The sequence below is a fragment of the Podarcis raffonei genome, chromosome 9 (genome assembly GCF_027172205.1).
Source record: "Podarcis raffonei isolate rPodRaf1 chromosome 9, rPodRaf1.pri, whole genome shotgun sequence".
NCBI classification, from domain to species: Eukaryota; Metazoa; Chordata; class Lepidosauria; order Squamata; family Lacertidae; genus Podarcis; species Podarcis raffonei.
In genome coordinates, this window is record NC_070610.1 from 46,512,502 (window position 1) to 46,540,239 (window position 27,738).

General features: G+C 42.5%; 1 protein-coding gene across 1 annotated transcript; it reads left to right on the top strand.

Annotated features, from left to right (window-relative positions):
* Positions 1–398: 398 nt before the first annotated feature.
* PCDH18 (protocadherin 18) lies at positions 399–8,889 on the top strand. The gene is made up of 4 exons (XM_053403353.1): positions 399–3,450; positions 4,510–4,595; positions 4,708–4,871; positions 7,976–8,889. Exons 1-4 carry the CDS (start codon positions 892–894, stop codon positions 8,641–8,643), a joined length of 3,477 nt encoding a protein of 1,158 aa, XP_053259328.1. The 5' UTR covers positions 399–891; the 3' UTR covers positions 8,644–8,889.
* Positions 8,890–27,738: the final 18,849 nt, after the last annotated feature.

Consider the following 27,738-nt stretch of genomic DNA (forward strand, 5'->3'; position numbering starts at 1 on the left):
GGACCAAGGCTGAGGGAGGGCAAACTTCTTCACTCCGCAAAACTTACTCGAAAAAAGACTCGCTTTGGTTACAGCAACTTTGAAGTCCGCGCATGAGGGGATTCTTGAAAGCGCTTATTAAAATTACAAACAAGACCCCAAACAAAAACAAAACCAAGCCCACCCCCGTCGAAACCATCATAAAGAGGAGAACAAAAAAGTTGATTTAAAGTAGCTCTTTAGCCAGTCGCCTACTTTTGGGGGGTGGGGTGGGGTGTAACGGCACGCTCACAGAAAGTGAACGTAGGGTGGGGGAGGGAGAGAGGGAGAAGGAGCTGCCCCCTCCTTCCTCCAGCTCCTTCCTCCACCCCTCTTTTCTTTTTTTGCATGTGTGTGACTTCACTGTCCTTTGATTTGGAAGCCCGCTGATTGGCTGGAAGCAATTCAACACATGCAGCCGGGCAAAAAGCTTTGTCTGAGTTGGAGTGAAGTTCCCCAGATTTTTAGACGGGAGTCAGCAATCGAGGCTGCTTAGTCGGCAGCCGAGCAGGGAAAGGAAAGAGGATCTCTTCGGGGGAAAGAGCCCAGCGCCGAGCCAGCGTCAGTTCCTTCCTCCACACGCACTCGGCGGAGAGTAAACTGCAGAGGCAGGAGGAGGAGGAGGAGGAGGAGAAGGAAGAGGAATAAAAGCCCTGATGTGCCAACCCTCCTGGACTAGAGCGCGGCAGCACAATCCAGCCGGCTCGCCTCCAGGATGTATAAGGGAGTCCCGCCACCATCTGCAGGCATGTAAGCAACTTTTCTGAGCTCGGAGAGGATATCGGAACTGTGCTGGGTTGCAGAAGGACTCTTGCTCTCTCTTTTTTGGTACAGTTTTTGGGGGCGTGGGGCGTGGGTGGGGAAGGCAAATGCATGCGGAGACATCGAGCAGAAGTTGAGAGAAGCGCTTTGCGAACTTGTGGGGAAGGAAGGGCTTTCGCGATGCCGAGGCTGAGCGCCGGCAAGACGCACTTGGCCGCCCTGCTCGCCCTGGCGACGGTGGCGGCTTGCTGGGGAGGCGCCGCGGGCAAGACTTTGAAATACCGGATCTACGAGGAGCAGAGGGTGGGCTCGGTCATCGCGCGGCTCTCGGAAGACGTGGCAGACGTTTTGTACCGGCTGCCCAACCCTTCCTCCGTACGCTTCCGAGCCATGCAGAGGGGCAACTCTCCCTTGCTGAAGGTCCGCGAGGATAACGGCGAGATCAGCATCGGCGCCAAGATCGACCGCGAGCAACTGTGCCAGAAGAACTTGAACTGCTCCATCGAGTTCGACGTGATCACGCTGCCCACCGAGCACCTCCAGCTTTTCCACATCGAGGTGGAGGTGCTGGATATTAACGACAACTCGCCGCAGTTCTCCCGAGCTCTCATCCCCCTCGAGATCTCCGAGAGCGCCGCTGTGGGCACCCGGATCCCTCTGGACAGCGCTTTCGACCCGGACGTCGGGGACAATTCCCTGTACACGTACTCGCTGTCGGCCAACGACTTCTTCACCATCGAAGTGCGCACGAGGACCGACGGGGCCAAGTATGCCGAGCTGATCGTAGTGAGTGAGCTGGACCGGGAGCTGAAATCGAGCTACGAGCTCCAGCTGACCGCCTCGGACAACGGGGTTCCTCAGCGCAGTGGGTCTTCCATCCTGAAGATCAGCATTTCCGATTCCAATGACAACAGCCCCGTTTTCGAGCAGCAGACCTATATCATCCAGCTGTTGGAGAACTCCCGAGTTGGGACTTTGCTCATCGACCTCAACGCGACTGATCCGGATGAGGGGGCGAATGGGAAAGTTGTCTATTCTTTCAGTAGCCACGTGTCTTCCAAGATCATCGAGACTTTTAAGATGGACTCTGAGAGGGGGCAGCTGACCCTTCTCAAGCCAGTGGACTATGAAACCACCAAATCCTATGAAATTGATGCCCAGGCTCAAGATCTGGGTCCCAATTCTATCCCAGCTCACTGCAAGATTATCATCAAGGTTGTGGACGTGAACGACAACAAGCCAGATATCAATTTAAACCTGATGTCTCCTGGGAAGGAGGAAATTGCTTACATTTCTGAGAAAGCTTCGGTAGAGACATTTGTGGCCCTGGTGAGAGTGCAAGACAAAGATTCTGGGTTGAATGGAGAGGTGGTTTGCAAGCTCCATGGGCATGGTCACTTTAAACTCCAAAAGACCTATGAAAACAACTATTTCATCTTAACAAATACTACTCTGGATCGAGAAAAGCGATCTGAATACAGCTTGACTGTCATAGCAGAAGACAGGGGGACCCCAAGTCTCTCCACAGTGAAACACTTTACTGTCCAGATCATTGATGAAAATGACAACCCACCTCAGTTCCAGACCAATAGATATGAAATTGTAATTCTGGAAAACAACTCTCCAGGTGCATATATCACCTCTGTTACAGCCACAGATCCAGATCTAGGAGATAATGGGCAGGTGACATACACTATCTTGGAGAGCTTTATTTTGGGAAGCTCCATAACTACCTATGTGACCATTGATCCTTCCAATGGAGCCATCTATGCACTTAGAACTTTTGATCATGAAGAAGTAAACCAAATTGCCTTTGTGGTTCAGGCTAGAGATGGAGGGAGTCAGCAACTTGCCAGCAATACAACAGTTGTGCTCACTATCATTGATGAAAATGACAATGCCCCTTGGATTATAGAGCCAGTACTGCACAACAATACAGCAAAGATTTCAATCCCCAAAGAAGCTGAAATCAACTACCCTGTCACTAGGATAAGAGCCATAGACAAAGACTCAGGGATGAACTCAGAACTCAGCTGTTCATTAGCAAGTAGTAGTGAGGACCACCTCTTCATAATGGACCCACAGACATGTGACATCTATCTCAATGCTAGCATTGAATCTGCCAAATCAACAGAATGGGAACTTTCAGTGGTGGTTCAGGACAAAGGAAGTCCTCAGCTCAGTACCAAAGCACTTCTGAAATGCAGTGTTGTTAAATATGTTTATCTGCCTTCAGCTACAGAAGCTACGTACATTAGCCAACCTTCTCTAGATGTTTCCATGATCACAATTATATCCTTAGGGGCAATATGTGCTGTTTTGCTAGTTATCATGGTTGTCTTTGCTACAAGGTGCAATCGTGAGAAAAAGGACACCAGATCCTATAATTGTCGTGTAGCAGAGTCCACATACCAGCATCATCCCAAAAGGCCATCAAGACAGATCCACAAAGGGGACATTACACTAGTGCCTACTGTTAATGGTACTTTGCCAATCAGGTCACACCATAAAGCTTCACCTTCATCATCTCCAACACTAGAAAGAGGGCAGATGAGCAGTCGCCAAAGCCACCACAGTCACCAGTCTCTAAACAGTCTGGTGACCATCTCATCAAATCACGTACCTGAGAATTTCTCCCTTGAGCTCACTCATGCTACACCTGCTGTTGAGGTAAGCTCACTTACTGTGCTACATGGACTAGTACTCACTCACAAATGCAAGCAGGCACCCCATGGCCATTTCACAGATTCATTATTTCAGAATGCAGTTGCAACCAGTGTGCCAACTGTGATGTATGATAATTGCACACACTTGTATTCTCAATCTCTCTCTGTATGGACTGGGAAGCCACGATTGGCAGCAGCTTCCCAGTAACAGTACATCTTTGCACACAGTGCATGATTTTGAAACTGATTGTTACACTGTATTTGTTTCTGTGTTGGAAATATGTAATGTGTAAAATGGCCCTGTGTGTGTTTGAGTTTGTTTCTCTCTCTCTGTGTGTGACTTTTATGTGAATTGTGAAAGGCTACACAGCCCCTTGCTACACTGCCATGCCAATTAAACATTAAAAAAGAGTTACTCTTAATGGCATTATTACTGCTGTTAATCAAGGTTTCAAGCTTTATTTGGAACATTTCCCGCAAATGCTTCTAATAAAGTATGCTAAACTTGCATGTTCTTTGCCTCTCTATTCGAACACATTCCATAGTGTATTTACATATACAAATGATACAAAACAATGAGGGCATATATTACCAATGGTGCCGAAATTCTAACTGCAGCTGCTTTAACAGCTTGTGTCAACTGTGCATGCAAATCTGTTAATGAATATGTTTTAAGGCCCTGAGCCATAGCTCAAAACACTTGAATGTAAGCTGATTTTCTAGGCCCACTAACTTCAATGGAGCTAAATCCATTCACATCCAAATACTTTAGCTTGACTAGACTGAAGATCAGGTCTTTAATTATTTGGCATCCTCAGGCTAATAAAAGCAGGACTAAATTGTATTGGTAAAGTGTCATTAGATATTACCAGTTGTCTTCTACTTTGGCTGTATTGTCTTATGTCTTCGCAACATGAAGAGGTTCTAAATGATTATTTTTAAACAGCTGAAGTTTTAATAATAGTGGTAGTAATAATAATAATTTTTTTAACACATGTTTTCTCTTAGGGAGATATTTGGGCATTATTTTTCAGGAATCAGTCTTTTGTGTTTTTCTTTACAGGTCTCTCAACTTCTCTCAATGCTTCATCAAGGCCAGTATCAGCCAAGGCCAAGTTTTAGAGGAAACAAATATTCCAGGAGCTACAGGTGAGGGTTTTACTCAGATCAATGTTGAAAGCAGTTTTACCTGAGGAGAGTGCCCAGCACATAAGCCAATAGAGCATAACTCAATCCACATGTCACTTCTGTTTTATCACAGGTACGCCCTTCAAGATATGGATAAGTTCAGCTTGAAAGACAGCGGCCGTGGTGACAGTGAAGCAGGAGACAGCGATTATGATTTGGGGAGAGATTCTCCAATTGACAGACTTCTTGGAGAAGGATTCAGTGACCTTTTCCTTACAGATGGGAGAATTCCTGCAGGTAAGAATGCAATGAAAGTTGAACAGTTTATTTACAGTGCTCCCTGCCAGTCACACTGAGACAACTTCACAATGATGAAAAACAATCTCTTTAACTTTCATGCTTTGAAAAAAACCTGTTTCCTTCTTCACATAGCAGCACCTATAGCCCAATTTATGCTCAAGTGCAGCATGGCACCTCGTATACCCAAAGTGCTGCACACTTGTCCAAGTTCAATGGCCACAAACACCACAACTGGTATCACTTGCAGTCCGATGAGTTGGCTCAAAGTGGGTTGCTCTTGCCCTTTATAATGGGTGGAGCCAATTTCATGGTTGCATTAAAAAACAAAATGAATGACAATTTGATATCTAGTTTTGAGGATGGCGATATTCAATGCATGGGTGCTACAGATTTTGTGTTCAAAATGCCTTTAGAGAAATATATTCAAAAGGAAAGGCTATATGAGATCCAGTTCTCTGAAAAAAGTAGGAAAGCACATATGTATGCAGTTACCACAGTTGTTAGAATGGCGATTGGTTTCCAGCCTGCCATTTGTAAACTCACACTGGGTGTCTGTTACTGAATTTTTATTGTTATGTGCCATAGTGGATGGCATAGTGGGGTGGCATAGTCCACTTGACCTCTGGTCAATTACATCAAAGTCAGCATGATGCAAACACACCAATGGAGACAAACTGGTACTCTCACAACTGGCATTTGCACCACACCAACCTCATCACTGACTTACCCCTCTACTTCCCATTAAGTAGCAGCTGCCCTGCCCTACCATGCCATCCACAACTGGCTATGTGCAGTGATCTAAAATCCTTAAACCTTACTAGGGGCCCCTTCTATCCTTGTACTCTCAACATTAACTCCAAATAGTCTACCATGTTGCAACCTAATGAACAGTTTCTCTTATAGCAGGGATGGGGAATCCGTAGCCTTCCAGATGTTTGACTGCAACCACCATCATTCCTGATGATTGGCCACACTAGCTAAGGCTGATGGGAGTTGTAGTCTTATAGGGAAATTCTATGCATGAGTCTTCTTTCTTATTTGGCTATCACTCATAGCCAAGTGAGATTGTCTTCCATGAATATGGTTTTAACAGTGTGTCCATAAGTGGAGGCCAATTCTGGATCCACACATCCTTCCAGAGTGGGCACATAGGTTTCTGGGCGGGAGTTGATCACAGTGAGGATTTGCCAAATGTGCCTTCCTCTTAGCTCATTTCTCCATTTTGTCCTGAGTTCCTGCTTCTTCAAAGTCCATAATGCCTTTGGTAGAGGTATGCATGTATACATAGAAGCAGGTCCCATTGCTTCTTAGGCTGCGTTCATATGGGAGAAACAATAGTTCTATGTATTTTCAGTTTGAAAAAGGGATCAGGTATGGGGGAAGACCGCTGCCTGATACCCTGGGGAGCTATTCCTGGTCAGTGTAGAGAGTACTGTGCTAGATGAATGGGTAGTTCATAAGAAGTTGTCTCCTAACAGATCAACCTATCTCCATGGGCCAATACATCTTTACCCTTCTAAATACAATGTCACAGAACAACGTTTCTTGAGCTGTTTGATTCTGTAGTGGTAAATGAGAGCCAACATATACTCATTATTCATTGGGTTATTCAGATATTAAACAATGGAAAGTATTAATTGACAGAAATAATTTTCTAAACATTAAACATTTGCTATTAGGTAATTCTAAAACAACTAACACAAATTTAGGCCATCAGACTCATAGGAGTTTCCCAACCTTCTATAGATATGTGCATTATGCTGCTATAACAGCAGATTATTATTTTTTGCAGATGAATGTCCACCAATTATGAATGCACCAAACGTTAGGTGATATCCAACTATAGTCATGCTAAGAGAATGCCCATTTAAATTAAGGAGTTTAAGTTAGTCCTTCGATGACTGTTAGGATAGCCATGTATATAATTATTGATACTATGTAGAGGCAGGAGGAGTTGTACAATTTGTATTGGGCTTTCTGCCAAACAAAATGTCCACAAACATACCTCAGAGCAAAAGTATTTCCCGGTAACTACAAGAATGCCAAAATCTTTTTGTTGTTGTTGTCCTGCAATACAAACTAATGTAAATGAGAACGACTTTCAACAATTGGATGGAATCTGTGTAATCTTAGGCTGTAAACCTTTACTCAGTTACCAAACCTGTCTATGTTTTGAGCATTTCAGTTCTCTAAACATACAGGATTTTTGCAGCTTACCAATACACCAATAGTAACTTGACCATAGCCATCTCAACTTCTTCCAAGAACTGATATAAGGAAGCACAAAGCTAGATGATTATAAATATATTTAAGTGCAAAGAATACAATTGCAAGTGTAAAATTTAATCACATACATGGAACATGGGATGGGTTTGAAGGTATATAGGCTACATTTATTTAGCCATCTTTATTAAGTTGATTAAAATGGGAAGAAACTTAAGTCAGTCTGTGAAATTCACTGTCACTAAAATATAGTGACTCAGAAAGTTGATGTTACAACGCTCATTCACATATTAATCATTTTGTCAAGTCTTCTAATTCTGCTTTCTCCTCCCCTTTTTTTTTGCAAATCCATATGCTGTTTCATAGCATAACATCCAAAGCAATTTACAACAAAAATGGGGTGGGAATCTACAGGGTAAAATATCCTCCAGTGTTTGGAGGAATTGGACCAGGCAATGGGGGCACAATGGAGGACAGAGGGCCAGTAGCATATCCCCATTACAATCACTTACATGAGGCTTTAAATACCTGGACGGTTATGTTAAAGGGTTGTGGAAGAGGATTGAACACACATTCACTGATGGGGCAATCCTGTACATGCTTACTCTAGATGTAAGCCCTCCTTAGTTTAATAGGAATTCTTTCCATATAAGTGTTTCTAGGAGGAATGGAGAACTTCTGGTCATTCAGTTCTTGCTCATCTCTGGCCATGCAGGTTCCTCATCCCTAAAGTCATAGCCTAAATGTCTTCTGTTCAAACCACTACCACTACACTATGGATAAGCATGTCCCAGAAAGTTTCAAAGTTAAAAGTGACACTGTGACTAGTGCCTGGAAACTTAATAAATATTAACTTCTTGTTTTCATTTTACTGACAGCAATGAGACTATGCACAGAGGAATGCAGAGTCCTGGGACATTCTGACCAGTGCTGGATGCCACCTCTGCCTTCTCCATCTTCTGATTACAGAAGTAATATGTTTATTCCTGGGGAGGAATTTCAGCCACAGCAAACTCAACCACCACAACAGCAGGTACTGGAAGAGGATCCTCAAGCCGTTGAGACGACTGAAAAGAAAAAGAGCTTTTCAACTTTTGGCAAAGAAAGTCAGAGCGAGGACGAAGCAGGTGACATGTGCACCTCATCCTTGCTGTCAGAAATGAACAGTGTTTTCCAGCGCCTTTTGCCTCCTTCATTAGATGCCTACACGGAATGCAATGAAATGGATCCCTCCAGCTCACTAGAGCGCAGGAAAGGACATTTGCCTGCCAAGACTGTAAGCTATCCACAAGGGGTGGCAGCTTGGGCAGCCAGCACACACTTCCAAAACCCTGCAAACAACACTGGGCTTCCTTTGGGGACTCACTCTGGGGCCCAGCCATCTTCTAAATGGCTGCCAGCCATGGAGGAAATCCCAGAGAATTATGAAGAAGATGACTTTGACAATGTGCTTAACCACCTCAGTGACGGTAAACACGAACTAATGGATGCTAGCGAGCTGGTGGCAGAAATTAACAAGCTGCTACAAGATGTCCGACAGAACTAGAGAGTTTTGTTTCATAGCATATTAATTTTCCATATTTATGGAAAACAGAGACGGGAACCCAGAATGAAAAGAACTGGCATTGCCAATTAGTTACATTTATCATAAATGTGTCTGTGTATGTTGAATATTAAAATACTGTATTTTCATATGTACACAATGCAAGTGTGATTATCTTTAACTGTATTTTAAAAATACATTTGTACCTTATATTTATGTGTAATTTAACAAATAAATTTTATTTTTGTACTCCCATGGCAAGCATGTTTTCCTACATATATGCACCTGGCACTGTTTGTGTCTGACATTCATTATTCTAACCACAAGAGTGTATAAAAACTAAGGGATGCCATTTTCCATGGGTTTCGCCCCCACCCCCACCCCCACAATCAACTGTTATGGTACAAAAATCAAATCAAGTGAAACCTTATCCAAATGTTAGTTTCAATAACTGATCTAACATCTTGTTACAATGTTTCATTCTTATAATAAAGAGTTATCAACTCCCTTGAAGGCTAGAAGTTCTTTTATTTTCAGGCTGGGACAAATCCATTCTCCCACAAAGTTAAGGGGTGGGGGTGATACAAAGAGCAGCCTTGAACCCCAAGAACACATTGCATATATATATTCATATTCATGTGGAGCACAACTTTCAAAATATCTCTTGAAGACCCTTTGCAGAGGATTCAGATTGTAATAGGTCAGCTGAACTCTGTTGGAAAATTGTAGAAATACCTTTTCATGTATTGAGCCTATTTCTCCTTTTCACACAACCCATGTCATGTCACCCATTTTTAAAATAAAAGCCATGTTATTGTTTGCTCAGTCTTTTAAAGATATGCTGTACATTACAGGTGATGATGTTTTATAGATGCAAATAACACTGAGGCAGAAATGGGAGCCTAGGACAAAAAGACAATTTCAACCTGCTAATGATATTCCACACATATGTATAGGGCAGCCATGTGTCCTGTTTTACATAGTATAGTGCTCTGTTTGCAGATGTGCTCTATTTAAAATGCTGTCTGGTCCAAATCACACAAGGGGTAAGGAGCCCTGAAGTTGCCCATCAGGAGTTAGCACCTGAACAGCAGGCTGAGAAGGGACACCTGGTCAGTCTTCCCTGCTATTGTGAGATGCATTGCATTTCTATTTAGATTACTATAATTATTTCTACGTTTGCATCTGTAAATTTACATTAGCATATGAGAATTTCATGCAAATATACGCCTTTCTTTTCATCTTCACTTTTTCAAAGATGTATGTATCACCATTAATGGTATATTCCTGAGTGAATAAGGGGGACTATTTTAATCACCTAACTCTCTTGGAGTGCGTTTTGAATATGGATAGTTTATTCTCTCTCACACACACAAAGGTTTGGCCTAGCCTGTCAGTTGTTGGTATGAGTAAAATTTCTGCCTAATTCTGGACCCTGAACATGGTTTATGTTTTACTTGTGAGTCTGGGTGTTATGAACCTTAAGGGTTTCTTGGGACTATTGCTGATTATAATTCAGCTAGAGTTATATACAGGAACACAAGCGGTCTCCTTTCCCACTTAAGAACCATTTGGCTGCATCACCTAAAGCTGACTGTTGCCAAAGCGTCTAACTAAGCTGGTTAAATTGAACAGAATGTAAGTCCAAATGGAAAGTCAGTAATACAACTGAGAGTAAAACAGGGAATCGCCAACAAAAGAAATTATTTGACAATCAGCAGCCTTCCAATTCTTAGGAAGCATGCTGTTTTTGTTTTCCCCCCAGCCTGCAATCTGCTGTGTGGTGCTGAGTTATACAGTGGAATTCAGGGTGCCAGACTTTGATATTCTTATCCTTGTGCAATACGGCCTGACTCAATACCAGACTCAGTGAAACCAATGATGTGCTTCTCAGCAGAACCAGGTATGTAAGAATTCATCTTCTGCAAAGAGACGATAGAGGAAAAATATCAAGACCAAAAAGGTTTTTCATTTGAGGCTTTAAAGCAATTTTCTAAACCCAGTATCAGTGTAGAGATAAGCACATGAATGCTGCTGAGTTGTAGGAGGCAAAGGATAACCAAACCCTTATTGGGAGCTAAATGGGATTGGAAGAGTTATCCAGCCACCAAAAGGGGATGTGAAAAACATTTCCGCAAATTATATAGGTGGCAGGAGGCTCAATATGAGATTCAGGAGCTGTGGTTGTGACAGAGCAAATTACATGTGAATGATTTTCAATATATATTTAAGTAACTTTTAAACAGCTCTTGTGAGGTAGGCAAGGAATAATCAGGTGAAAGAGGAAACGGCAGCATTTTTCATATACATACTTCCCTCTATTTAAACACAGTATAGGAGCAATAATCTCTCTGCATACTACATGTAGGTAGGTAGGTAAAGAAAACACCTGGGGGTTCAAGCAAGAAAATATCAATGACAGCAACTTAAGTATGCTTAGATGACACAAGGCTGGCTCTATCAAAGTGAGGTAATTGCCTTGGGTAATTGCCACTGATATCAGGCTTCTCCTCTTAATCCCTGGGGCAATTCCTCTCTGCTGAAGGACAGTGTCATAGCCCCAGTCCTAAAGTAAGATTATTTTTACTAGGTTTTTTATTATTACTTATTAAATTTGTATACCACCTTTCATCTGTAGATCTCAGAGCAGCTCACAGCAACTACCAATTCAGTTGGGTTCTGTACATGAAATAAGAAGCGGTTGCCATCTTGTAGCGCGGCTCAGGCAGCAAAATATATTGGGACTGCTTTGAGGCAATATCAGACTAACCCCTGAAGCTTGTGTTATGTGGAGGCCAAAAAGAATTTTTTTACAGCCTTCAAACTCTAGAATGCTGCTGTTGTTGTTTATCTGAAGCAGTTTCGGCGGGGAGTAGTAACTTCAGAAAATGTTGCCCTTCAGGGCCGAGCAAGATATCATTCCTAAATCTATCTTTGCATTTGATATGTACCTTGCCCCATGCAAATAGTAGTTGTGTGTGTGTGCATGAGGGTGTGTGGGTGTGTATGTTAAGCCCTGTCTTTTGCAAACCTGATGAGTATCAGTTCCCCTGCTTGGGCTGTTCTTTCCATTAAAAACGAAAACAAATACATGTTAAAAGCAAAGGCATTACATATTTGACATCTCCATAGCCACTGTGAGAACAGGATGCTAGACCAAGTAGATCTTTGGCCTGACTCAGCAGGGCTCCTCTTAAGTTCATATGTACCGTATTTTTTGCTCTATAAGACGCACCAGACCACAAGGCACACCTGGTTTTTGGAGGAGGATAACAAGGAAAAATATTCTAAATCTCAGAAGCCAGAACAGCAAGAGGGATCGCTGCGCAGTGAAAGCAGCAATCCCTCTTGCTGTTCTGACTTCTAGGATAGCTGCGCAGCCCGCATTCACTCCATAAGACGCCCACACATTTCCCCTTACTTTTTAGGAGGGAAAAAGTGAGTCTTATAGAGCAAAAGATACGGTAGCTTGACCCTTATTTTCCTCACTGTTTCTTTAGTGGTTCCTCTTTTCCTATCTTTCTCTAGGAAAAAGGAAGCCACAAAAGCATTCCTTGTGGCCATTAACTTTGTTATACACCATGACAAGTCTAGCAGTTATCAACCCATCTACTTCTGGAAAAACCACACGACGCTGCCTTTGACTTTAGTGTTTAATCCCATTTTGTTCTTTAAGAAGTTACTCAATGTGCACATGAAAACAGTAGGCTGATTGGGGATTTGGAAGTTTCTGAGGTTCAGACACATGTGGTCCCATTCTCTCACAGAGAGCCTTCTCCAAGCAAGCAATGTGGGAATTGTCATTGCTTTACTGAGAAAAGCAGAATTCTCTAGGCTAAATTGCAGCAACTTTTATGCTGGTATATGCCTTGAGTATAACAATGCAGCCATACCCAAAAATTCAAGGAGGCTTAAATACTATGCACTGGTAGAAGTGATGAATTACTTAGCATCCTGACCAACTGCCCTCAAGTAGTGTCACTGAAGTGAAGTCTAAACTTAATTTGTGAAGCCTGCGATGGATGCTCCCCCTTCCCCAATAAACCTTGCTTTCCCCAGAAGAGAAAATACTACAAATGCCTTCAGACCTTAAAAACTGTATTAGATAAATACACTTTTCACAGTCCACAGGGGATTTAACAACCTGCTTGAAATTTTAAATCCTTAAATCAGCTTGTGCCTGCCGGCCATTTTGTATGGATAGTCTCAACTAGTTAAAAGTCATTGTTATGAAAAGAAACTCTGTGGTGGGGGAAAAAAAGGCAAAATCCCCCAGAACTGTCAGGTACACAGGTGACCACAATAAATATTCTGCCACTAGCACCAATTGTGGCATGTAGCACTCTTGGGGGTTTTAGGAGGAAGAAGGGTCATAACTAAGTGGTAGAGAGTCTCCAAGTAAGGTTGGGAAAACCCCATGCCTGAACCCTGGCAAGCCCCTGCCAGTCAGGATAGACCAGGCTTCCTCAACCTCAGCCCTCCAGATGTTTTTGGCCTACAACTCCCATGTTCCCTAGTTAGCAGGACCAGTGATCAGGGATGATGGGAATTGTAGTCTCAAAACATCTGGAGGGCCGAGGTTGAGGAAACCTGGAATAGACAATATGGAGTTAGGCAGACCAGTGGTCTGAATTACCGTATTTTTCGCCCTATAAGGCGCACCGGCCCATAGGACGCACCTAGTTTTCAGGGGGGGGGGTCAAGGAAAAAAATATGATTTCCCCCCCCCCGCAGCTCTGGGAGCAGCGGACAGGCTGCACGCAGCCTGTGCGCTACTCCAAGACCTTCTCCCTGCTTTTGCGGGAGGTGGAGGAATTCCCCCACCTCCCGTGAAAGCCCACAGGAGGGAGAAGGGACTGACTCAGCCAGTCAGTCCCTTCTCCCTCCTTGGGGAAAATCCCCCAAGAGCTGCACACTCTTTAAAGGCTGTGCAGCTCTTGCGGGCTTTTCTGTGAGGTGGGGGAATTCCCCCACCTCATAGAAAAGCTGCAGAAGCCGCGCAGCCTTTAAAAAGCGCATGGCTTCTGGGTGCTTTTGCGGGAGGAGGGAGAAGGGACTGACTCAGCCAGTCAGTCCCTTCTCCCTCCTTTGGGAAAAGCCCCCAAGAGCCGCACAGCCTTTAAAGAGTGCGCAGCTCAAAGTGGGGTCAGGGAGCAGCGCGAAGGCATCGCTCGCCTTCCCGCTGCCCCCCATCCTCTGGGGCTGGCGATGGGGGAAGCGCTGTGCTCCCCCACCGCCAGCCTCAAAGCCGGGTTGGAGAGTAGCGGGAAGGTGTTGCTTGCCTTCCTGCTGCCCCCCATCCTCTGGGGCTGGCGATGGGGCAAGCGCTGGGCTCCCCCACTGCCAGCCTCAAAGAGCAGACTCTCCTGGCTTCAGCGAAAGCAACGCGAAGCCTCCGGAGCAGGCTTCAGAGGCTTCACGTTGCTGTCGCTGAAGCCAAGGAGCCTGCATTCGCCCCATAGGACGCAAACACATTTCCCCTTCATTTTTGGAGGGGAAAAGGTGTGTCCTATAGGGTGAAAAATACGGTAGTCTAAGACTATTTCCTATCATCCTGCCAGATAATGTGGCTAGCTACTCAGTTTGCATAATGTTTGCCACAGAAACAGAGAGGTATCTTTAAGTGTAAAACTGCACTGACTTGAAGCAGTTATGACAGGAATATCACATGCACACACACACACCATATCCTAGTCTTTTCTGGGAATTTCAGAGGATGTGGTATTGCTAAAATTAAACCTTTCTCTGCCAGGTACGAAATGTAATCTCCAGGAAAAGAATGGATTTATTGGGTGGCTGCTCATGAGCTGACATGGGATGTGGATGAACCAATGAAAACAAGTGGTTGTAAGAGTGACCCCCCATCTGCTGTAGTTACAGACATGCAATGGTTCAGATTCCAATGTTTATTGGGTGAGCTATGCTGGCAAGCATCCTATCATAACTTATTAGCATGGTTGGTCCAATATCCCCTAAACAGTGTTTTAAAATCGCAGAATCATACCCCTGTGCTGGTATAATTCTGGTCCTGGATGAACACAAAGGTGAGGGTGTTGGGTAGGAAGGCTTTTGCACAGCTTAGGCTGGTGCAGCAGATCTGGCTATACCTTGAGAAGGTGGACCTGGCCATGATCCCAAAGGCTTAGCTACATTAACGTTGGATTACTGTAACACTTTCTGTGGGTCTCCCTTTGAAATGTATTCCAGGAAATGCAGAGGTTTGAGCCAATTTCTCATATCCCGTGACACCTTTATTATACAAATTGTACTGGTTTCTGGCCCATGTCCAGTGCAGCTCAGACTGATGGCTATGAATTTTAAAGGCCTAAATGCTTTGGGTCCAGGATCTTCCACTGACAGCCTGAGCAGGTGGGCAAGACTGTGTTGTAGAGGAGAGTTCTTCCACACTCATCTGTTGGTATAGGTCTTGCTACACATCCCACCACCGCCAGGGATGTAGTTGGTGAGTACCCAGGAGATACACACCTTTGTCAAGTTGCTCACACTGTGGAACGCCTTATCCCAGGAACTGCAGCAGACACTTTTTCAATGTAAATTACCAACTTAAAAAGTTTTATATTTGTGCGCCTATGGCATGACTAATTATGGAATATTTATTTCCCTCTTGGTTTCTATAAACTGTTTTATGTGCTGCTCCTTCTTGGGGAATTTTGAGCACTGTAATATTTTTAAATGTTTTTGCTGTTAGCTGAAAAGAACATATTGCTTTTGGACTAAGAGCATGGATAAAAATACTATTAAATAATTAAGTAATTATCACTATTTTTTCTAATCCAATAATTTCTCTTTCTGTTGGCAACAATAGGAAATTGCTGCTTTTATTTATCCATCCATCTGTCTATTACACTTTTCTAGTAAAGTTTCTACAGACATTTAAAAGCCAAACCAAGCCAACCATGGAATTTATACTAAAACAGAAAAGCAGATTATTTAAAAGCAAGAGAACTGTGTAAGAAAGCAGCCTTAAGAGAGGCAGCATTGTACAGTGGTTGGTGTTGGACTAGGACCTCAGAGAGCAGGGTTCAAATCCTCACCCACCCATGAAAGTTCTAGGGTTGCCATATTTTGAACAGCAAAAAACAGCACACATTTGTCAACTTCTACTTTTATGTATGGATTGCTATGACGACTCTACCCATGAAACAGAGGACGTGTACTGGAAAAAGAGGACATATGGCAACCCATCATAATGAAATTCACTGGGTGACCTTGAGCCAGTCACTGCCTCTCAGTCTAATCTATGTCACAAGGTTGTTGTGAGGATAAAACATATGACACTTTGAGCACTTTGCAGAAAAGATTGAATAGGAATGCATAACTGTGTTACACACACAAACATTTAAAAGTCATGATTTGGTATTGATGTTCTGGCAACTCACACATAAGAGCATTTCACAGATCTCTGTGTGACCACATAAGTGGTATCAGTTGCATGGGTAGGCAAGCTAAGGCCCAGGGGCTGGATCCGGCCCAATCGCCTTCTAAATCCGGCCCGTGGACGGTCCGGGAATCAGCATGTTTTTACATGAGTAGAATGTGGTTTTTTTATTTAAAATGCATCTCTGGGTTATTTGTGGGGCCTGCCTGGTGTTTTTACATGAGTAGAATGTGTGCTTTTATTTAAAATGCATCTCTGGGTTATTTGTGGGGCATCGGAATTTGTTCATTCCCCCCCCCAAAAAAATATAACCCAGCCCACCACAAGGTCTGAGGGACAGTGGACAGGCCCCCTGCTAAAGAAGTTTGCTGACCCCTGATGGTATAACAGCTAACATGGCTATAGAGCTGAGACTGAAGTACAGGTTAGGCTTTGCATCTGTGGGATGAGAAGTTGACCCTGTTAAAAGTCTGAAAAACACATACATGGAGATTTTCCTGAAATTTCAAAGGCGGAATTTATGTCTGATGGGACCACAACTTTGGGTCTGTCTAAAAAAAACCTCAGCCATTTCTGGGTTTCCCTAAAAAAGATGAACAATTTTGGGGTGTCCTGGTTTTCACTTTTTGAAATATGGCAGCCTTAAATAATGTATGACATGCACATAATCATATGCATATATGTATTAGTTCATCACACATGATGATGTACATATGGTGGACTTTCTCCCTACATTCTTATGTCCATATAAGAAAACCTTTGTGTGTGAAGTGACCCATAATTTCACATTTCACTGCTTCCATGGCACGGAACGAACAAATCATGAGCAACGTTAGTACTTTTGGGTATAAACAGAGAGACAGATAGACAGGGAAGGAATTCATGCATAAATCTAGTCGTGTGTTGCTTGAGGGGCTGTATAAAAACAGTATTCGGATGAAACCCAAAAAGACAGAGATAATCACGTACAGTTCCTATAACTTCATTTGTTCTATCTACCTCTCTACCCTGGAATATTTCTTCCCTGACCTTTGTGATAAAATGCAATATTTGAAAGCCAAGCTTTAACTGTCTTTATACTCAAAAAAGGATGAAAAGATATTAGAAATCAGTAAATTCTAATTAATATCCTTTGATTTAAAATGGTGTGCTTTCCTGAACTATAGAAATTGAAGTTCCCTGCAGGCACACTTATTATTTCCACAGCGTGTATCTTTCAAAAGAAAATAAAAAGAGATAACTCTTCATTTCATTATGAATATGATCCTGAGCTCTCTTTGTGCCTGGGATCAACTCAGCAAGGACAACATTAGAAAGGTAGAATGCAAGATCTGCATATAATACATTATAATAAGGGGACCACTATGGATAGTAGTGTTGTGCAAAAACCTGTCCTTCAATTTTTCTAAAGTTTCATTTCATTCTGAAAGAGGCTTCCATTTTTCTGCCTTGTTCTCAAGGCATTTTAGAATTTATTTAGAATTTCAGTGTGTGGACTTTTGAGCTTACTTTATCATTGTAATGTGCCCACAGGTGATGTAATTTTCCTCCCAATACACATTTCTGCTGCAGCCTGCAGCCTCCTCGGCTGCCCATGCTTCTTGACTGGGCACCTGAGAAGGCTGCCAAGTATAGACCAGTGTTGAGAAAATTTGTATAATGATAGAAAGGACACTCACAAACAACCCTTGTTCACTCACCACAAAAGTGAGCATGACAAAAACTGCATCCCACCTAAGGGAATTTCACTGAAATTTTCTCTCTCTTTTGGTAATTTTTGAATGTAATTTCTTTACTCACTAATTGATGCTGTGCTATGCCCAACATCTCTCTAAGATGCAAACTCTACCACCTGATGTCCAGTTTAATTGGAAACAGAATCTGGGTCTTCATGAAGATAATTAAGTGTTCTGTTAGGAAGCTGTAATCCCTCAGGGCCTAGCCCTAAGTGGGTGAGTGGGCTGGGCAAAATACTGACATGAAACTGGCTCTGAAAATGTATGGCAAATGAATGGGGTTAGAGGACAGCCCCTTTAGGCGTTTGCATTTACAGCAACCTGAAGATAAACAGCAGCATTCTTTCAGTCCACTCATCAGTGTGTTCCACTCATTTTATTAGTAAACCATTCAGTGTTAATTGCTTCTTTATTATGCATGTGCCTATTCTGGCAAGCACAGACTGTATTTGCGCAAGGCACTGAACCAAACATGACCACCATTGTCTCTCAAAGAATCTGGCAAACAACTGGGAACACACCATTTCGGTAAACTCTTGAGAGAGGAATCTGTTTGAATTCAGAGTATCATCCTCAAGACTGTTGACTGCCTGGTTGGAAGCCAAAATTTGTAGGCAGAACTCCTCAGACTGGTGGGAGGAGGGGGAATGACTGCTAACCCAGCCAGCTCATTTGTCCATTTCTGTGGTTGAATTTGAGGAAAGAATGATGTCTGAACTCTTTCTCTTTTCCCACTCCTCCCTCAATGTGTAATCACATTTCATTTCTTTTATCAAACATAGGTGCCAACTTCCGGGGGCCCTGGGTGCCCAAGCACCCGCAACATAGGTGCCAACTTCCTGGGGCCCTGGGTGCCCAAGCACCCACAAAATTCCCCATGAAGGGGCCAGGCATCCACAAATTTTGGTGCCACGGCCACAGCCCCAAGCACCCACAGTTGTGGGGCCAAGCTGGCATTCCTGACCCCAAAACCTTTGGAGCTCACAACCAGATGAAAAGAAGGCAAAGTGCTTCTGCACAGAGCCCATCTTACGTCTCCAAAAAGAATGGGCTCTCAGATGTATTTTCACTGACTACATCGTCCTCATAATGCTAAACACACAACTGAATACAGACCATTATTATTATCTCTCCACAGGTAAAAGTCCGCCAGACTTAGGAATGAAAGCAGATTCTGTCAGTTTTGAATCTGGAGGCTCCAGTGGCATTGTATATCTCCCCTGTGAAACCTGGTCAAACACAAGCATCTGTGCCAGAACTAAATGCAGCCTGACGTGGTTCTCAGAAGCAGTACAAACAAGTACCAGTGGGAGGCAAACACAAACAAATCTGAGTGTAGGAGGATCTGTTTGATGGGTCACGTTGGGTTCAAATCTGCAATGGAAGAGGAATGTCACCCTGGTGAACTGCTTATGAGAATATTGTTCCACTATCATTTCTCTCTAGAGAATGTGTGTGGAATATGTGGTGTGGGCTTTTTTTTCCAGAGATGCTTGCTGTGCGTGGATTAGATCGCATTAAATAAGAAATGATAGGCATTGTTGAGGCAACTTGGAGCCAGAGAGGTTCCAACTTGGGAAAACGGATACAGAACAGATTCTGCAAACCTCTCTCATGTGTACAGAAATGTGAAATGTTCCAAACTAGAGTGTAGCCTCTGCATAATGGAATGATAGATAAAGTAGACTACCTTCCAGATGTTTAAGATCTGCGGTGCTAAATAAATATTTGTATACTGCATTGGCAGAGTATGCAGAGGAAACTACAGCAAATGCTGAAAGGGTGTGGCATCTTTTAGTGAACTAGATAATATCTTGTCATCTAAGGCTCAGGATTTATACCCAGGTGGAGAAGAAGACAGGTGAGCAAATGCCAATTGAATTTGGGCATGCTTATAGCATGCGTTGGCAACTGACTAGCAGGAATGGGAGGGGCAAGTATACCCAGAATTATTTTTAAAATCCATTATTCTATCACTCAATCTCTCTTGATAGGAATCCTACCCTTCTTTGGTTCCTATCCATTATCACTTTTGGGTCCATGTCCCATCTACTCACTCTTTCACAAATAAAATTATAGATCAATCTTTTTATTACAAAATGTTTGATTCCAAATTACAGGCAGTAAAGCAACTTACAATGTTCCTGGGGAATTCAAGCATGTGCAGAAGAGCTTTTAGCAGGCAACAGCAGGAAGAAGCATACATGAAGACATTCCTTTCTACTATACTTGATCTTGAGCCATGCACACATTGCCGGTTACTCTGGTTCCAGTGTGTTCCCACCACTGGTGTTTGAAGCCATGTACACATGGCATTACCTACAACCCATATCTATCCTACACTTTCTTGAGATGCTGTTTAATGCACTTCCCCTTAAACCAGATTCCATCTGATTTGAGAACATAAACCACATTCATTTTGCAGTTAAACTGAGGTGTGTACATTTGAGACAGCTTTTGCACAAAAGCAAATGACAACGCATATGACAGCTTCATGAATAGGAGTTTTCAGGCTTAACATCGTGTAAATACTTCCCTGTCCCCTCTGGTGTGTACAGCAATGTACAAATGCAGCTTGAAACACAGTGGGGGTGGAGGGAAATGACCTTGCTGGGTTCTAAGATGCTGATATGTACATAGCCTTAGTCAAAAGGCTGAGAATTACAGATACCCCCTATCATAATCAGCCCTGAAACAGTCAAAGGGTAAATTATTAAACAGTGGTATCTCGGTTTAAGAACAGTCCGGTTTAAGAACAATTCGGTTTACGAACTCCGCAAAACCAGAAGTAGTGTCCCGGTTTGCAAACTTTACCTCGATCTACAAATGGAAACCGAATGGTGGAAGGGCACTGGCAGGAGGAGGCCTCATTAGGGAAAGCACACCTCAGTTTAAGAACGGTTTTGGTTTAAGAACGGACTTCCGGAATGGATTAAATTCATAAACCGAGGTACCACTGTATTCACTCTCTTGGTTAAATTTATGCCTTCAGTCAGAAGGCTAATTTACGATACACACCCAATGCCTGAGCCAAAGCCTACCTACATCTGTATTCAATAAAGTTGTGGCCAAATTTCAATCCTATACAGTTGTTGTGTCAATTTGTTATCTTGTCAATACATTAATCTTCCATCTGTGGGGACCACGCTGTGCTTGGGTCTGCAACTAGTCATGTAATGTGGTATAATGATGTGAAATGCTTGCTGGACTTTGAATTGTAGTGGGACATTATATCATGGAGTCAGTATCAATATCTATCTGAACATTCCATTCCAGGCAGATGGCTAAGCCCTCCTTCCCAAAATGTCAGGCTTTTCGTTTTGGCTTTTCGGGACTTAACATGGCTCGAATTCAGCTTCGCTATCCTCTCCAGCAGTAGTCTAAAATACAGAGTACTAGCAAGAGTTACACTTTGTAATTCTGCTGTTGGTGCAAATTCAGTTCTGAGCTCAGCCAATTCCCTTTGCTTGTGAAGCTTTCTAGCTGTACTATGCACTACTGCACACTATACTATGCACTACTGCACTAAGATAGACTAAGATCCCCTATGGAGGTTGCGATTGGCACTCGTCAGCATGCAGATACTACATGAAGAAAGTTGTCAGGGGGGTGAAATAGGAGCTCTTGGAGTGATGCCTCACTGTACTTCTATTGGAACTTGCCAATGAAGGAAGTGCTGCAACAGCATCATTTCAGATATCCTTAGAGCAGAATTGGAACTACTAGCTCATCAGGGACAAGGAGACACTGGGGACAAGGCAGTTTCATATGACCCTATAAAGCTGCTGATCCTGGTCTTACTTCTCAGCCTGAGCAGTTGTTGCTCAGGCAAGAGGCTAAGCTGTTCCAACTCAGGCTGAGATTCACCTGCTTGCCCACATGACATGTTGCTTGGCTGCTACCATCCCCGCAGCTCTGATGCTAGACAGGGGAAGGTTGTACAAGAATAATCTCTAAAATAGGCCTGGTGACACACACAAGCTTGCACAGAAGCCTATTAACACACTATCAGGTCTATGCACAACAGCACGAGCACTCTTTTCTATGACTATCCCATTGAAAGTCAAAACTTTCAATACACATGAATGGTGATCATGATAGAACTCCATGCTGTTTACTCTCTTAGGATGCATTGACATGGGTGCTTCTGTCATCATCCTTTCAATGCTGTAGATCTCAGAAAGTTACCCCTCCTGGATTATTGATGTTGAAATTGCTTCTGCAATTTTTGGGGTTGCATGTGTCAGAGTCAATACTTGAATATGTCACCATAATATCTATCTGGTATTCCACTGATATATTAATAGGCCAAAGGAAATATTGACACAAGTGAGGATCCATCCAGTTATGGGAAGATTAGTATTTCTCATACGGTATACATTTTATTTCATAATAGCATGATTTTCTGAGGCTATGATTCTGTGATAACACCTGCTGGGACACTGTCTCCTTGTAGCAGCATTCACCTTCACTCCTTATGTGATGATTATATACCAGCCACTGGTAATGCAATAATCTGGAAATTGAAAAGACTCTGCTGGGATTCAGATACATTGCAGAACACTGCTTTAGTAAATGGATTCGAAAGAGTTAAAATGAGCTCAGTCTCTTCATAGTATAGGCTCTTACTTTACAAGGATGCTGGTACCGGTAGTTTTAAGGTTTTTTTTCTGAAATGAGGGCACTCCACAGTGCAGACTCTTCTCAGTGTGCTGTTCTGACTGAGTAGAACTGTTGTTACACTGAGAAATCCCTTTAAATAGAAATATGCAAATCAGCTATGAGGAGGGTTTGGTGCAAGCTGTCTCTGAAGGGAGTGTTATTGTTGTCTTCCAAGAGGTTTCTAAGGGCTTGTTGGGAGTGAAGCGAAGTGCATTTGTTTGTTTGCATTTCTTATGTTTAAGGCAACTGGTACAAAGTAGGTCAAATGCCAAAAATAAAAGCAGAAAAAGTATAGTAGGACGGATGCAAAAAGACTGCAAAGGAGAAATAAGCACCCATGAAGTTCTATCTGCCAGCCTGTTTTATCTTAAACCCCAAAGTGACTCTGATCGTAACATTTATAAGAAGGTTCCCAGAACTTGTCTGTCTTTCCTTCTTTCTGTCTTTCCTTCTCCTTCACATTTGCAGCCTCTGTTTGGGGAAACCTTTACAATCCTAAAATAATCTTGTCCATAAACCATCCAGCTTCGCCTATTGAATGGATACCATAGCCCTCTTCAGGTGTTAATTCTGGGTAGAATGAAAGGGCATTTCCAGATAACATGTTCATTGAGCATTCATTCTGGTTTGTTTTCAGGGAGATGAGGTTGCATTGGCTATTTAATGAGTATTCCTTCGGAATTGTTTGTGGGGAAGTTAGATGATGTTGTGTCAAAACAAGTGTTACCACACGCTTTCCATTCCATCACTTTTCTTATTACAAGAAGTCCAGTCTTTTGGAGAACTGGGTTTAATGTGCAAGAGCTCCAAATCAGCTTTAATTGGATAACCTGAATTTTCTGGTATGTGGTTGAATCCCACCTGAAAATAGCAACAATCTGGAGCTGCAGCAAGGCATTTTTCTTATTAAGTTAAGTAAAATAAAATGACTCTCACAGGTCAGTTATGCTTTAATTTCTGAACAATCCTGGGTATGATGCTCGGTTTAAATTCACAAAGTACATCAGTGGGCCAAGAGGATTATAGCAGCAGGTGTTGAGATCCAAATATTTTGTAAATAGCTTTGTCTCCTTTTACTTTTAAATAGTTGCTACATCAATATAAATCATTTTGCAATGGATCAACATACTTACGGCAAAGTTTTCATAATCTCATATAAATCCTTACCCGTTGCCATAGCAGGTGATTTTCCTTTAACGTTTTAAGCACTTGCTAAAACCATGGTTGTTTAAGCAAGACTACACAGATATGTTTAGCTAACATGTGTGTGTTAGGAGTTGTGAGAACCAGTGTTTGTGGATGCCAGATTTCCTTACATTCCTGGATCCAGTAAATGTTAGAATTGAATCAATGCTTGCAGTATGAAAGTGGCTGCCAGACACTGGATTTAGCAAAGCGTTAAAATACAGGTCTAAAAAATACAACAAAAAGCTCAACAATTGGTTTTTACTTTTTGAAATATGGCAACCCTAATTTCCCAAATTTTTTCCATCATCAAACACAAACCAGCTTTCATGGGGCTCCCAGACAGTGTCCCAAGCACTGAGCAGACGCAGACCTTCTTAGCTTCCACAAGGTGGTTGCATCATGTGAACTCATTCCAAAAATGATCTAGCATGCAGTTCCCATCTGGACATGCGTTTTGCTGCACAGATAATATATGCAAATAGACCTGAAGTAGTACAATCCAGGAATGATTTTGGCCATCCAAAACTACTCTTAGTACTCCCCCACACACTCTGCTAAATTCTGAAGAACTAAGGAACCGAGCCAGAGAAAAATGTCATTCTCTCAGTAATGGCCATCCTTTTTTATGAGTCCGTAGACAACTGCAGAAACAAAGAAAGGAGCACATAGATTGCTAAACTGAAGGACACAGAATGCAAATTTCTCTGGGCCTCAGCAAACAGATGGTGACAATGGAAAGTCTGTGACTATACATAAAAAAAAAGACACAAAGGAGGATAAAAGAAGAGAGGAACAAAGTTGTGACTTACTTTCTTTACTGCATCCAAGTTGTTGTGTTTTGTGCTTTTGACACCAATACAAGTTGAGGAACAGGATTTCACAAACTGAAAATAAAGATATTAGCTTTCCTCTGTCTTCCGTATTGCACACCAGTATTTTACAATCAAGCAAACAAATTTATTGTATAGTCACAGACCTGTGAAAACACTCATATTTAAAACACATTTACTTGGAAGTAACTTTCACTTATTTCAGTGGAACTTCACTTCAACCATGTGTCTTGAAATGCAGCCTAAGGTGGATAATTAGGTTCTTAATGGCAGATTAACGGTAACTGAAGGTATTATAGACTTCAGCCTCTCTACATTAAATATCTTAAGTTCAGAATGTATTTACTCAGCAGGCATTATACATAAAATACAATGACTTGCATCCCACCTTCCCTTTCATGAATGGAGAATGGACTAGAATTCCTATTTATAGAATGGGTTTCTTACCTGCCCTTCCCAATGTATCTTGAAAATCTGCTCCTGAGGGTTTGGGGAGCCTTGGAGATGGTATAGGATGGGGGATGCAGGTGATGCTGTGGTCTAAACCACTGAGCCTCTTCGGCTTGCCTATTGGAAGGTTGGCAGTTTGAATCACACAGATTTCCATTACTCTGTTCCAGCATCTGCCAAACTAGCAGTTCAAAAGCATACCAGTGCAAGTAGATAAATAGGTACCACTGTGGCGGGAAGGTAAACAGTGTTTCTGTGCTCTCTGGCACTCGTCACGGTCCTCCGTGCACCAGTAGCAGTTTAGTCATGCTGGCTACATAACCCAGAAAGCTGTCTGTGGACAAACACCGGTTCCCTCGGCCTGAAAAGCAAGATGAGTGCCACACCCCGTAGTTGCATTTAACTGGACTTAACCATCCAGGGTCCTTTACCTTTACATGTAGGTTGAGGGGGAAGTGGTGAAAAAAACCACCATTGTACAGTGGTACCTCGGGTTTAGAACTTAATTCGTTCTGGAGGTCCATTCTTAACCTGAAACTGTTCTTAACCTGAGGTACCACTTTAGCTAATGGGGTCTCCCGCTGCCGCCACGCTGCCACTGCACAATTTCTGTTCTCATCCTGAAGCAAAGTTCTTAACCCGAGGTACTATTTCTGGGTTAGCGGAGTCTGTAACCTGAAGCATCTGTAACCTGAAGCATCTGTAACCCGAGGTACCACTGTATGGCCAGAAGAGGAACTCCATGTCCAAGCCATCTACTTTAAGAAGAAGCTTACATTTCATTTCTCTTACAGATTTTCATATGAACCGCATTCATTTTTATAACTACAGAGATTTTATTAACAGCTGGTTTTGCAAATGCAATATGGGATTCAGACTGTTAAAAGAAGATGATATTATGTGTAATAAAACTGCATATATGTCTCCCACTTGTGTAATTGATAAGAACAGATTTCCATCACCACCATCTCCAAGTTGGTTGGCACAGGCTGCCTTTCAATTGAATGCGCAGGAGCTTAGCTAAGTTATTTCAGGGTCAGCCAAAGCTAATCCTCTTAGAATGGTGTTGCCCAGTTGGGTATGATCCACCAAGCAGTATATGTTTATATGCTTTTATGAGGGAGACATGTGGTTGGCATACCTAAAGGAACTGTGGGGAACAGGCCAACGAAGAAAACCTCATTGGAGCCAGACAAACAACAGAACAGTGAGGGAAGGACAACAGCTACTAGACCCAGAAGTTTAACATCAAATGCAATGGGAGACAGAAACTTGGAGGAAATGTGGAGCATGAGTGAAGAAGCTTGAGGCTTTGGCTCACCACATTATACTCACCCCTTAAAATGGGCTTCTAGCAAAATTCTTTGCCGACCAGAGAGAACACCATGATCCAAACAAAGTTAAACACTTCTATGCCATTGATTTCCATGGGGGGGGGGATTGATCTCCCTCTGAAACCAGTGAGACTTAAAACTGGTTAACTTTGGCTCAGCTGTGCCATATAGCAAAATTTCTCCTAAGGTAAAAAACTAAAGCAAGTTCTGCCACACAACCTCATTTAATTGAAAAAGAGGGGGAAATGCATGATCTCTGTTGAGGTCATTCTATTATTTTTGGCATTACTTTCAGGAAGAACAAGAAAAGGCAACATTTATACTGTGTTTCTATTTAAAACATTGCAACATGAGATGGGAAAATGCATATGAGATCATCTAGTCCAAGTTTCAGAACACTTTGAGGGAGCAGAGAGTGGAGAGAACAGCTCATGTCAGTCCTCAGTGTCCCTTCTGGCTGTATCCAAAAAGAAGCATTAATAGACTCTGAAGGGAGCCTCGCCCAGACATTCTCAGCTTGAGGGAGGTTATCCTTGATGTGGGTATTCTGAGGATAAAGGAAGTCAAAACCAAAAAAATATTGAATCCATAAAGAGGGCAGGGAATGGCTTCAAGAGACGTGGAAAATTCTCCTAATTTGATGGGAGAATTCCCACTTTCTTCCATGGAAAGAAGGAAAGTAAAATAGTGGTTTTAGTTTGCTGAAACATTTCATTGGTCCTATTCTGCCTCTTTATTTCTTTTTGTCTTCATTGTTCTGCCTCACAGCATACTAGGAGACAGAAACACTGGAAAAATTGGTAACTGGGTGAGTGAGAGACCAAAGTCAGACGAGGCGTGTAGACATGAATAGGTGCCAAAGAGTAAGGCTACTTGAAAGTAATTTAGATGCACTGCCAATGTAAATATAAAGGGTTGTGTGCTCTTTTGACTCTGTTGTCATATAAAATGGCAAAAACCCCAAACCCAAAAACATTTAAACTTTAATGAGAAGGACAAAAAGTCCTTTAAAGACCTTCAAGTTAAAAATAGCAAAGTTTTCAACCAAAGTGATATTTTGCTCCTCTTGCCTCTGTAATCTTTTGTTTCTGCTTTTTTTTTTTTAAAAAAAAAGAAAGCCACATTCTTTTCAACCGCTAGAAGCAGGACAAATCACATGGGAAAGAAAACCAAGATTGAGTGACTTTTCTAAGACTTAACAGAAAACACAGCAGCAGCAGCAGCAGCAGCAGCAGCAGCAGCTTTAAGGCAGAATCAGGCTTGGAAGAGGAGCACCCATGCTGTAGGGTTGGTGGGAGTTGTGTATGTGTTGGCAAATGGTTCAGAAACCATCTGCTTTTTTGAAAGGCAAAAAACCCTGTTCGCTACAGCCCTTCTCCTCCTTCTTTCCTTCTTTGTTGCAAGTGTTTGCCAAGATTCCATTATAAAAGCACAGTCTCGAGCATCTGGAGCCCGACATTTATAGTAAACAAAATATGCTGCTCACTTTGGAACCACAG

Bases quoted from the DNA above. Each gene is read 5' to 3' on its own strand.
- PCDH18 (XM_053403353.1), top strand. From the start codon at position 892: ATGCGGAGACATCGAGCAGAAGTTGAGAGAAGCGCTTTGCGAACTTGT. The intron at 4,596-4,707 runs GTGAGGGTTTTA...GTTTTATCACAG, and splicing joins AAATATTCCAGGAGCTACAG to GTACGCCCTTCAAGATATGG. The intron at 4,872-7,975 runs GTAAGAATGCAA...TTTTACTGACAG, and splicing joins AGATGGGAGAATTCCTGCAG to CAATGAGACTATGCACAGAG.